Here is a 13,790-nt window from a genome sequence, read left to right as displayed (position 1 = left end):
GCAGATATGAAGGACCTAAGAACTGAACTAGCTCTGTTCACTAATCTGGAGCAGCAGCTGAGCAGTTTATCCTTTGTTGCATGTTTCAGAGTTATTTAGGTCAAGAAATGTATAAGAAATGGTATAAGTAATAGGTACTTATACTAGGTACTTATGCATGGTATGAGAAATGTACCCCTTATACTCTTTACTTGTAGCTCTCATGGCTTAAAAGGTCCTTCACTCGCAGGAAGCTCAAATCTGGTGGTCTGTGACAACCTAGAGGGGTGGAATGGAGTGGGAGGTGGGAGGGAGATTCAAGGGGGAGGGGACATATGTACACCTATGGCTGATTCATGTTGATGTAAGACAGAGACCAACACAATATTGTAAAGCAGTTATCCTCCAATTAAAACAAAAATCCTTCACTCAAGTATAACTAATTTGGGCAAGTAACTCGATACAGCTGGCATGACTGGCCAGTTTTCTTTTATCTTTGACTTAGGGCCCATTACACGTAAGGCTCAAACTCATCAGAAAAGATGCCATGTTTCCATAGTTGATTCAAGAGTCCTGAATCTCCTGACATCCTCGGGGAGAGTGTACCGTTCTCTCCTTTGTGTCCAGTGTCTGTATACCTCTGTCAGAGCACACTGATGGCCGTGTCTGTATCCCTGACAAAATTGAATTTCTTTTCTTTTTAAAAAAATATTTATTTCCTTATTTTTGGTGTGTTGGGTCTTCATTGTGGCTCTTGGGATCTTCATTGCAGCACGTGGGCTCCAGTAGTTGTGGCGCGCAGGCTCAGTTGCCCCAATGCACGTGGGATCATTGTTCCCCGACCAGGGATCAAACCCATGTACCCTGCATTGGAAGACAGATCCTTAACCACTGAGCCACCAGGGAAGTTCCCCAAACTTGAATTTCTTAAGGGTGGTAATAGTGTCCCTAGTATTTAGTACGATGCCTGGGTGTAGGATCACCCAATAGGTATTTGGTGAATGGATGATTAATACCTTTATATATTTATACTTTCAGCAAATTTATAGCATTTGACTTTCTTTTAGGAATATAAAAAATATAAAAACGATAACTGACTCCTTTAATAACAATATTTTCCATTTCTTTACTATAAATTATTTTTAAAGTATATCTTTAATGCTTATAGTGCTTTATTGAGATATAATTTATATACTCTAAAACACACATATCTTAAGTGTACAGTTTGGCGAATGTTGATAAACATATCCATCACCCACTCAAAGAACATTTTCATCATCCCAGAAAGTTCCTTTATTACTCTTTCCAGTCCTCCCTTTTTCCTAGAGGCAATGACAATTTGATTTCTTTCACTGTATAGACTGGGCTTCCCCGTGACTTAGTGGGTTAAGCCTGGGGGAAGCCTGGCATGCTGCAGTCCATGGGGTTGCAAAGAGTTGGACACGACTGAGCGACTGAACAACATTTGCCATGAAGTGAACAACATTTGCCATGAAGTGAAGTGATGTTAGTTTTTTTAATATTGAGGTTCAAGCCAGATTTTTCACTCTCCTCTTTCACCTTCATCGAGTCTCTTCAGTTCCTCTTCACTTTCTGCCATTAGGGTGGTGGTATCTGCATTTCTGAGGTTTCTGATATTTCTCCCAGCAATCTTGTTTCCAACTTGTGAAACATACAAATGTTTCTTAAGTTTCTCTTAAGCAACAAGGATAGTTTTGGCCTTCATGGATACTGTACTCTAATGGAGGAAAGAGACATTTATCACCCAGACAGTTACAAACCGTGGAAGCCTCTGAAAGACAAGTGTTGGTGCTGTGAGTGTGTGAAAGTGAAAGTGAGTGAAGTTGCTCAGTCATGTCCAACTCTGCGACCCCATGGACTGGAGCCTACCGGGCTCCTCCGTCCATGGAATTTTCTAGGCAAGAGTACTGGAGTGGGTTGCCATTTCCTTCTCCAGTGAGTGTGTGAAGGTAGGGCCTAATGTCACCAGTGAGGCCCTGAGGTATGTGTAGGGTAAGGTGGAAAGGGGTTGTTATCTCTCAGTAGGAGGCTTTCCTGAAAAAGCGAAATCTGGGCTGTTCCCTTGGCCAGGAGCTCTCTGCATGCAGGTCTGTGCAGCTGGCTTTCTCTTGCTGTTTAAGCCTCAGCTTATATGTAACTTCCTCAGTAAGACCTTCCTTGACTGCATCCTGAATTGGTGTTAGTACATCTCTCTTCTTCATTTCCTGTAAAACATGAATTTTTATCTGAAATTATCTTCATAAGGGACCTTGTGTGTCTTTTCCTCACCAGTGCCCCCACTACTTAGAATATTTCCTGAAACTTAAAGTGTACAGGAAACGGTTAAACGACTGCATAAGTTAACGTCCTTGAGAACTGCCTGTTGCATAGTTGATCTAGAGATTTGCATGTTCTCATCCTTTGAGTTTGGGAGGATTATTCATACTGGCTTTTCCCTCATTCATTTTTCTATCCTGTTGACCCTCCTCTCACTCCACTGTGTCTTTTTTTTTTTTTTTCCAATTTTTTCTTCTAGTTTTATTGAGATGTATTTGACGTATGGGACTTCTGAGGTGGCACTAGTGGTAAAGAACCCGCCTGCCAGAAGCACTGTTTAAGATATACAGTATACTTACATACATCATTAAATGATTACCACCGTAAGTTTAGTGAATGTCCATCATTTCATATGGGTACAAAGTTTAAGGATTTTTTAAAAAACTTTTTCTTTTGTATTGGGGTAAAGCCAATTAACAAACAATGTTTTGATAGTTTCAGATGAGCAGTAAAAGGACTCAGCCATGCATATACATGTATCTATTCTCTCACAAACCCTCCTCTCATCCAGGTTGCCACATACCATTGAGCAGAGTTCCATGTGCTATACAGTAGGTCCTTGTTGGTGATCCATTTTAAATGTTACAATGTGTACATGTCCATCCCAAACTCCCTAACTCTCCCTTCTCCCATTCTCCCCCCTACCCCAGCCCAGCAACCATAATTTTCTTCTCTTAAGTCTATAAGTCTCTGTTTCATAAGTTTGTTTGTATCATTTCTCTTTAGATCCCACATATAAGGGATGCCAAATGGTATTTCTCCTTCTCTGTCTGACTGACTTCACTCAGTATGACATTCTCTAGGTCCATCATTGTTGCTGCAAATAGCATTATTTCACTCATTTTAATCCACTGTGTCTTTCTAATGGGGGTTGCCAATGGTAGCATCCTACTCTCTGGCCATGGTGACAAGTAGGTGACTTTCAAGCTGGGCCACTCAGTGTCATTCTCCTAGAATTTTCAAATTTGAATGAATGAAGAAGGAGACTTCTCAGGTGACACAGCCTGAGGAGTGAATGTGGAGCTGTCTGTGGCCTTTTCCACATCCAGATTGAAGAAGCGGACCTGTAAGAAGAGAAAAGGCATTACCCAGAAGGAAGCAGAGGTGGTTGGGTGAGGGTGCCAGCAGTTTTCTAGTGTTTATTCGTTTATATCTGTAGCCCAGTTGCAACCCCTGATTTCCCCACAGCAAGTTCAAATTGAGGTTCTGTCACTAAGAACCAAAAGATTCCCAATGAAATGGTATATAGCTTTGTTTTTGTTTTAACCTTCACCTCAACTAACAAGCTTTCCATCTTGGTAGGTCTTATGTAGTATCTGGCTGTTGATCTGTTGCGTAGTTTAATTCCCTATTTCAGAGAATCTCTTTTCTCTCTCCTTCCTCTCTTCTCTTTGTCTCTTTCTCCTTCCCTGCTTCTCTCTCCCCCTCTTCAGTCCCCTTCACTATTCTCCCTTTTTTCAAACACGAAGCGGTTGCTGCCTAACTATTTTCAGTACTATTCTATTTTAGTTTGTTGTTCTTTAGGTGCTAAATCATGTCCTACTCTTTTGTGACCCCATGGACTGTAGCCCTCCAGTCTCCTCTGTCCATGGGATTTCCCAGGCAAGAATACTGGAATGGGTTGCCATTTCCTTCTCCAGGGGATCTTCCCAACCCAGGGATCGAACCCATGTCTCCTGCATTGGCACACAGATTCTTTACCACTGAGCCACCAGGGAAGCCCAGTATATTTTAGTACTATGGACTCATCCTTTTCGAAAATGTATTGGTAAGAAGTAAGTAGATACCATCTTATTACTATTGTTATTATTTACCTCATCATTGAAGCAGGTTTATTGGGTTCTTGGATCTTTTCACTTTTAACCCTGATCCTTTAAAATATCCAGGTTCCTACTCTCCAGTATCTTGGGGATGATGGGAGGTGGCTAGGGCAGTGGGCATCCTTGAATGGGAAGTTCACTTCAGGATGATTTCTTCCCAATTTTCTGTGAAGTGCTGTGGCCCCACTGTCCTGATGCTGCAGGCTGCTCCTCAGGAAGGAGCCCTGAGGCTGTGGGGAGAAGCCCCTCATGCTTGTGTTTGACATTCTGCTCAGGGTACTTGCTTCTCCCTTTGAGCTGTTGCAGCTGTCCTCAAAGCCACCCATCCATGCAGACTCCGAGTAGAATGTTCCATATCTGCCCCATAATTTCTACTTTAAACCTTTTCCAATTAGGAAGGTTCTAAGAAATTATTTCAGGCCAAATAACTTTCTCAGGCAGCTAAGTTGTAAAGTGGCAACCAGTATTTTTCATCTGTCTGGCTCCATTTGCACTGCATCAAGAAGAAAATGGAGACTTTTTGGTAATTTTCTCCTTTATTGATTCGTTCACTCAATAAATATTCATTAAGTATTTACTATGGGCTTCCCTGATAGCTCAGTTGGTAACGAATCTGCCTGCAATGCAGGAGACCCCAGTTTGATTTCTGAGTCAGGAAGATCTGTGGGAGAAAGGGTTAGGCTACCCACTGCAGTATTCTTTGGCTTCCCTTGTGGTTCAGCTGGTAAAGAATCCACCTGCAATGTGGGAGACTTGGTTCAATCCCTGGGTTGGGAAGATCCCCTGGAGAAGGGAACGGCTACCCACTCCAGTATTCTGGCCTGGAGAATTCCATGGACTGTATAGTCCATGGGGTCGCAAAGAGTTGGACACAACTAAGGGACTTTCACTTTCACTTACTGTGTGCCAATCATTCTTCTAGACACTAAAGAGTCTCTGCCCTCATGGAGCTTATATTCTAGGTGAGAAACCAATAAACAAGTAAACCGACACCTATATAGTACAGTATTAGGTAGTGCTTAATGCCAATTTGAAAAATGAAATAAATAATGTAGTGCTTTCAAAAGAAAAATCCAATAGCATGTTTAAGATGAAAAATGTAATGCCAGTGTATGATGTGATTTCATCATATGCTTACTTCTTCAGAGTGTAAGAATAGGAGTATAGTCGTTGACAATTCTAATGAAATTTGGATTTCTCTCTACATTTGCTAAAGGTTTTTACACTTGGCTTATTTTTTCTTAGAATAAAAGTTTATGGTAGCCTTAATTAAAATTTTCTAAGCCAATTAATGTATTTTCAGGTTATTATATCCGGGAAAAATCAAAACAAGTTATAGCGTTGCTGATGGACGAACAGTTGCTACATAGAGAGAGGGAGGTAGCGTGTCGGACTAGACGGCGTACCTCCTACTCGGTGACATTTCCTGAAAGATTACCCGGTACGGGTAACTCACCGACAGCGTGTGCTTCTGCCCCCACACCAGAAATTCCTGTTTCAGAGAAGAAGAATAAGCTTCTTAACGTTGCACGGCTACATAATAAAAGTACGTATAATGGGCATTGGCCTAAAGTGCAATAGATATCATTTAAGAACAACTAAAAAGTAGAAAACATTGGGTTTTAGTATTGAAGTGTTAATGCTATATTAGTAGTACTGTTACATTAGACATCATAGTGTAGACAACAGTGATGAAGGATACTGTTCAGTAGAAAATTTAATGACTGTTTCTGAATGAAGTTATCTGGGATTCAAATAAAGTATTTTTGAGCTTTAAAGGTATTAAACTAGTACTACCCTATTTGGCATCCTGATTGAGTTTTAAGATGTTAATCATAACTGGAGATGAAGGAGAACTGTGTTTGGAGACTTGGGGTCTGTGTGTGCACACATTTGCATTCTTCGATCCTACAAATCAAGACATTGACATTTAAAAATGTGCCTCCAAATTCTAAGAATGCTCTAAAACTCTTCTAGGAAAGTTCCCTGTGTTAAATAACCGTTTCCTTTACCTAAAACTTTAAATCTGGACCACTGAAAAGTAGTTCTTCTTAGAAAAGAAGGCACTTATTTATAGTGTTTTAATAGAAATCAGAAAGAAAAGGCAGTTATCTTTTCTACTGAATTTGCTGAAACATAAAGGGAAATCCCATGGACAGATGAGCCTGGCGGGCTACAGTCCATGTGGTCAAAAAGACTTGGACACAACTTAGCGACTAAACAACAACAAAGGAATGCCATTTTGCTCTAACTTATCCAATATAAATCCTGTTAATAAATTGTGTAAAGAATGGACAGTTTGAAGAAGCAAAAATATTAGTGAAATGTGACCTAGGTAACTGGCCCTTGAAAGCAGCTACACTTTGTGCCATAGTGAGGGGCATAGTAGGAGTAACATATACATATGTTATGTTGCATATATATATATGCATGTTACATATGTTACATATATATGTTGCATACATATAGGAGCACATAGATGAAAGCATTTTCAAAGGCCTGCCTCCCAGCTTTATCATGTAACTATATTAAGCAAGATATTGAAAGAGAGACATTCCAGGTATCAGTTAAATATTGAAAATTTAAAATGTTAATATTAATGCCAATACAAAACAATCCTGCTAAAAATTGTTAAAGTATAATACTATTCTGACAAGTCAAGAGTTCTCAAATGTTCACTCCGTTTGTACTGGTGTGGACTGGGCAGTTGAAAGATAGTAAAAGAGGTGGGCATTATAGTTATAATAGTATTAATAAATACCAACCAAATACTTCTAAAAAGTAGTGGAACCTCTTTCTTTGGGGACCTGGTCCTTTGAAATAAATCTTGAAAGAGCCAGAGACACATTCTGAAATTTTCTCATAGAAGCCTTAAATTCAAACTGATACCTAAAATGAAGTAACAGAGTGAAATAACCAATTATGACTCACCTAGAGTTTCTACATCCCTTTTGCTACTTCTCTGTTACCATTTTTGTTCTTCCTTCTTCCATTTGCTTTCCTCTTACTTCCTTTCATTATAAATATATTTATTAAATTTATAATTTGAAATTTGGATATCTAGCAGAACTTTGGTGTGATAGCAGTGAATAAAACAAAGCCCCTCTCATCATGTAGCAAATATTCTAGTGGCAGAGGTAGATATTAAACACACATAAATAAAACAGATGTAAAATCCTGTGTCAGAGAGTGTCAAGTCCTGTAAAGCAAAGGGAAGCAGTGACAGGGCAGAGAGGGACAGGAATGGCTTTATTTTAGGTCAGGTCATGAGGGAGATTCTTCTGGAGGAGGCAGAGATTTAAACAGAGACTTGAATGAGGTGAGGGAACTGTCCAGGTATATCTGGGATCTTTGGGCAGAGGAAACAGTGGTGCAAATGCTCTGAGACGGGAGAAAGCTTGGCACCCTTCATCGTCAACTTAGGAGATGAATCCCTAAATTGCTGCAGAAGTAGCTCAACTCTGAGCCATTTTCATGATTCATATAAGAAAATCTAGCTTATTGCCTTATAGTCACTGCTTTTTTTGAACCCAAACTGGTATGTCCCAGCTTTATCATAGTAACCTATCATAAAGTAACCTATTCAGCTAGACTGAGCTCTGAATACCTTTTGACTATTTAAAAAAATAAATCTTTCTGCAAATGAAGATGTTTTGCTACAATTCATTTTTTTTCATACCACTAACATGTATTGAGTTCCTGCGTACTTTGTACTATTGGCTAGCCCTGGTAAACAAATTAGGTGTATTTCTGCTCTTACAGAGGTTATATCCACTGATGGACTTTCTGTCCGTTTCAAAAAAAGATGTTCAAAAAGAGTTTTGGTGGATGACAGCATCACTGAAGTGCATTTGTAGTGAAGATTTAAAGTGAATAATGACTTTTTAGATATAAAAGCTGTAGTAAGTTTGTTAAAAAATCTGTTACATGACTTAAAAATTTCATTTACCATCACTGTGTATCATATACATACAAAGGGGATATATAGAAGTGTGTGTTTGTGTTCCGAAAGAGAGAAATTGGATTAAGTAAGCTTAGCAATACTAACCATATCCATGTAGGCATTTGAATCTGAAACTATATTTTAAAAGAAGAAAGAAAACTGATAATTTGGCTGGGCCTGGGGAACATAAGAAAATTTATTAGGAGGCATTATTAATGGGACAGGAAAAACAGCAAATGATAACCTGGAGATGTGTGGATCAGTTAAAATTAGGGGCACCCATGAGTGACAGTATTAGGGCCACAAAACTGGTGGTGTAAACATAGTAAGAACTTCTCTCTTCTAAAAATAATCCAGAACTAGGTATTCTAGGTATTCTATGGCTCTTCATGATGTCAGGGCTCTTTCTGTCTTGTTGCTCCACTGAACTCACCATGTAACTTCCACTCTATGATCCAAGGTGGCTGCTTGCCTCCAGCCATTACATCTGCCTTCTAGCCAGTAGGAAGGAGGAAGGGTTGAAAATATGAATGCCCCTTCTCTTTAAGGACATTTATGAAAATTGCCCGTAATGTTTTGACTTACGTACTCTTATTGTTTAGCACTTAGGTACATGGATGCTCCTAGCTTCTAGAAGGGCTGAGAAATGTAGTCTTCATATAACAGCCATGTGCCCAGATGAAAAGAAAATCTATTGCTAAGGAAGAAGGAGAGAATAAATTTAGGGGACAACAAATAATCCCTACAATAGTGGGAAAGAATACAAGAAATGAATTAATCATGGTAATACATGGTTGTCAGATTAAGTGGAATAGAAAATATAAATTTTATATGTAGAAAAATGTGGGCAGATAGTTGAGAGTACTCCACACAGTTTATAAATACAGTTTATGAGCAGTATTTGGAAATTTCAGTTTGATACAACCAGCAACTAGGATCCATTGTAGGCCTTGGAGAACAGAAGGGCTGTTCAGCTTAGTCACAGAACTTAGCTTTCTTATTACTGAAAACAGCTGTTGGTGGAAGATAATTCTTATTGCTTTGTGTAGAAATGAAGGAGCTACAAATTAGAGGGGAGTTTTCTAGGAGACAGTTGTTTCAATCTAGGACCCGCTCAAGGGTTATTGAAATGAGGAAAAGGTAATGTTTAAAGATAGAATATAGAGAGGGAATGGATACATAGATGATATATTGGAGAAGAAAGGCAGAAATCGAAAATGACTCTAACATTTGAGTCAGAGAAAATGAAGGCAAGTTATAGTTTCATAAGGGTAAATTTCCATCAGAAGGAATTTAAAGATGCTTCTGAATTATTTAGTTATAATGAAATGTAAAATTGAATGCATTGCTAGAAATCTGACACCTTGGCTTTAGGATCCTGAGCTGAAACAGCTGTGCCTCACTTCTTTGTGGTGAATTAGCAAGGGAAAAAAGATACTTTAGAGAAGGTGTTATACACACATAGCTGCTTATACTCTTTTTTTCCTATTCCTGGATGTTTTCCTCATGTTTTAATTTGGGTGGATAGCTTGGGTATTTTTTGTTTAGATGATTTTGTTGTTTGAAGGAAGAGATGAGCTGGAGGATAAGCGCTGCTTGATGGCAAGACGGAAAGCTATATAAAGCACAGTGATAACTCAGCTTTTCTGAGCTGTACGCATCAGAGTTAGGGCCTTTTCTTAGAGGTAATAATTATAAAAACTATCACCAGAGACATTGCTTGCAACTAGACCAGCAAAGCATTACCTCTGTGGATCATCCAGTCTTCTATAAAGAGCTCTTTAGTGGTACTAGCCTTTGCAATGGAACTTTACCTGTATCAGAGAAGGATTATTCTGGCCTGTGTTAAATGTAATAACATCTTACATCATGGAACTGTTTCTCTAAAAATTGCATATGATTTCTGTTGAACCAAAAGTTAGAATTCAAAGTAGTTGTCTTACTTTAATAAACAAAAACACCCATGTGGGACTTCCCTGCTGGCACAATGGATAGGAATCTGCCTGCCAATGCAAGGGACACAGGTTCGATCCCTAGTTTGGGAAGATTCCACGTGTTGCAACTAAGCCTGTGCACCACAGCCATAGAGCCTGTGCTCTCGAGCCTGTGAACCACGAGTCCTGAGTACACCACAGTTATTGAAGCCTGTGTGCCCAGAGCCCATGCTTCACAGCAAGAGAAATCACGGCAATGAGAACCCACACACCACAACGAGGGAGTGGCCCCAACTCGCTTCAACTAGAGAAAGCCCATGCAAAGCAGTGGAGACCCGCCACGAAAATAAATAAACACACATAAATTAAAAACAAACAGAAAAACCACCAGCGTTTTCCCACAGTGAACTTTATATTTATGGAGAGTTGATGCAGAGCCTACTTGGTGGTTTTATCACATACAGTCTCAATGGCAGAGTGTGTGGTTCAAGTGTGGTTGGTACTAAGACATTTACACTGATGAACATTTAAGCAGTGATTTTTTTTAAATTTAAAAATAAATATACAAAAAAGAAACAAACAGCAGCTTATACCTCTACCACCCTAAACCAACCACTATTTTTTTTTTTAATTAGTTGGAGGCTAATTACTTTACAATATTGTAGTGGGTTTTGTCATACATTGACAAGAATCAGCCATGGTTTTACATGTATTCCCCATCCCGATCCCCCCTCCCACCTCCCTCTCCTCCCGATCCCTCTGGGTCTTCCCAGTGCACCAGGTCCGAGCACTTGTCTCATGCATCCAACCTGGGCTGGTGATCTGTTTCACCCTAGATAATATACATGTTTTGATGCGGTCCTCTTGAAACATCCCACCCTCGCCTTCTCCCACAGAGTCCAAAAGTCTGTTCTATACATTTGTGTCTCTTTTTCTGTTTTGCATATAGGATTATCGTTACCATCTTTCTAAATTCCATATATATGTGTTAGTATACTGTAATGGTCTTTATCTTTCTGGTTTACTTCACTCTGTATAATGGGCTCCAGTTTCATCCATCTCATTAGAACTGATTCAAATGAATTCTTTTTAATGGCTGAGTAATATTCCATGGTGTATATGTACCACAGCTTCCTTATCCATTCGTCTGCTGATGGGCATCTAGGTTGCTTCCATGTCCTGGCTATTATAAACAGAGGTGTGATGAACATTGGGGTGCACGTGTCTCTTTCAGATCTGGTTTCCTCGGTGTGTATGCCCAGAAGTGGGATTGCTGGGTCATATGGCAGTTCTATTTCCAGTTTTTTAAGAAATCTCCACACTGTTCTCCATAGCGGCTGTACTAGTTTGCATTCCCACCAACAGTGTAAGAGGGTTCCCTTTTCTCCACACCCTCTCCAGCATTTATTGCTTGTAGACTTTTGGATAGCAGCCATCCTGACTGGAGTGTAATGGTACCTCATTGTGTAAACCAACCACTATTAACATCTTAGAATATTTGTTTCTAGTTCAATTATTTTTCTTCTTTTGTTTCAGAAAAATCACCTTATTCTTGTAAAAAAAAAAATAGTCCCATTGTAAAGAATTAATCACTTCCAATCCAATCACTCAGAAATAGCCATAATTAATATCAGATGAATGTAAATTCTAGGCATCTTGCTATCCATCCATCCATACAAATATGTATGAAGATGAATAACTAGAGAGAAATTGTATAAAAATGGAATTGTGCTAGTGCCAAGTTTCACTGACAGTATTTCAGGTCTACTTCTGGTAACAACACTTATGAGGAGCTCCAAGAAACTCATTTATTGCACAATAATTAAAGACTAGAAATGATATACTGAGACATTTCTGGACTCACCAGAGGTATGGGAAGTCTCCAAGGATCTTCTAAAAATTTAAATTAATTAAATAATGAAATATATCTATCTATTTTTTTTATTGAAAGTTTAAAAACTTGGTAAGTATCAGTTGTCTCCAAACTGCACAAATTTAGTGGAGGGTTTCTAAAGCCTGGTAATACTGACATTTTAAGCCAGATAACGCCTTGATGTGGGGACCGCCCTGTGCAATGTAGGTTGTTGAGCCTTATCTCTGGCCTATACCCACTAGATGCTATTATCTCACACCCTTTCCTTTTGTGAGAACCAGAAATGTCTGCTGCAGATGTGGTCAGATGTCTCTTGGGAACAAAAATTGCCCCAAGTTGAGAATCACTGATTGAGTACATTTAAAATCAAAGTCCCAAAAGGATTTTAAACATAGAATTTGATCGGCTAATTCCAAAACTCATCTGAAAGGAGCAGAAGGTCAGGCATGTCCAAAATGTTCCTGAAGAAGAATAAGGTGGAGAGCTTGCCTTTCTAGATCACAGGCACAAAGAGCTCTGATCATGGCAGTGTGGTAGTGATGCAGGGATAGGTGCATGGCCAATGGAGCAAACGATACAGCCCTGAAAACAAACCTGTACAACTGTGTTATCTTAGTGTATGACAGAGGTGGTGTTTCACATGGGTGGGGAGAGTATGAACTGTTTAACAATACCAGTAAATTAATTTGTCCATGTTGGAAAAAGTGAAATTAGGTCTCTGTCTCATATTGTGCACAAGAGTGTGTGTGTGTGTGTGTGTGTGTGTATGTCAGTCATGTCTGACTCTATGCAACCCCATGGACTGTAGCTCACCAGACTCCTCTGTCCATGGGATTCTCCAGGCAAGAATACTGGAGTGGGTTGCCATTCCCTTCTTCAGGGGATCTTCCCAACCCAGGGCTCTCACATTTCGGGCAGATTCTTTACCATCTGAGCCACCAGGGAAGCCCACACAAGAATGTATCCTGGAGGAATTAAGGGCTTAAAAGTGAAAAAGCAAAAATTCAGAATGTTGAGAAGAAAATATACAATATCTTTTCCACATTGGAATAGGGAAGGATTTCTTAAACCGAAAAAAAAGAGCAAACTATTAAATACTATTTTTTAAAGTGTTTGTAATTTTGACTACTGTGGTAGGCAGAATTCTGTGAATAGACCTCAATGACCCTTGCCTTTATTGAATCCCCTCTCTTTTGAATGTGAGGATAACCTGTGAATTATGATGAGTTATCACTCCCATGATTATGTTACATTATATGTCAAAAAAGGGAATATTCAGGTGGGCTTAATCTAATCACACGCACCCCTTATAAGCAGAATTTTCTCTAACTCAATGATCCTCCACCTTTTTGGCACCAGGGACCAGTTCTGTGGAAGACAGTTTTCCATGGGGAGGGGATGGTTCAGGCAGTAATGAGAGTGATGGAGAGCAGTGGGGAGTGGCAGCTGAAGCCTCACTGGCTTACTCACCGCCTGCTGTGCAGCCTGGTTCCTAACAGAGCAGGGGTTGGGGCACCCTGCTCTTGCTGGTGTTAGAAGAAGAAGTTGGACAGGTTCCAAGAGAGGAATTTGATGCACCCTTTCTGGCTTGAAGACAAGTGTGCTCAGCCCCTCGGTTGTGTCTGACTCTTTGTGACTCCGCTGGACTGTAGCCCTCCAGGCTCATCTGTCCATGATGTTTCCCAGGCAAGGACACTGGAGTGGGTTGCCATTTCATCCTCCAGTGGATCTTCACTATCCAGGGATTGAAGCTGCGTCTCCTGCATCGGCAGGTAGATGCTTTACCACCGCAACATGGGAACTTTGAAGACGTAGTGATAAGCAATGTAGGTAGCTTCTAGAAACTGTCCCTCTGAAGCATTTGTTGTGAGTAATTATAATAGTGAAGTGAAATCACGGAGGTG

The 13,790-nt window shown here is 39.8% G+C and overlaps 1 protein-coding gene across 3 annotated transcripts in view; it reads left to right on the top strand.

Annotated features, from left to right (window-relative positions):
• The window catches only part of ENTHD1 (ENTH domain containing 1), an 87,517-nt gene that overhangs the window by 15,968 nt on the left and 57,759 nt on the right, over positions 1-13,790 (top strand). For all 3 annotated transcript variants that reach the window (XM_070453366.1, XM_070453365.1, XM_070453364.1), the window contains exon 3: positions 5,440-5,682. In XM_070453366.1, coding sequence (XP_070309467.1) covers positions 5,440-5,682 — 243 coding nt within the window. The remainder of the gene's footprint in view (positions 1-5,439; positions 5,683-13,790) is intronic.

The sequence above is a fragment of the Odocoileus virginianus genome, chromosome 23 (genome assembly GCF_023699985.2).
Source record: "Odocoileus virginianus isolate 20LAN1187 ecotype Illinois chromosome 23, Ovbor_1.2, whole genome shotgun sequence".
NCBI classification, from domain to species: domain Eukaryota; kingdom Metazoa; phylum Chordata; class Mammalia; order Artiodactyla; family Cervidae; genus Odocoileus; species Odocoileus virginianus.
Note: the sequence above shows the minus strand (reverse complement) of the source record. Positions and strands in the feature narration are given on the sequence as shown.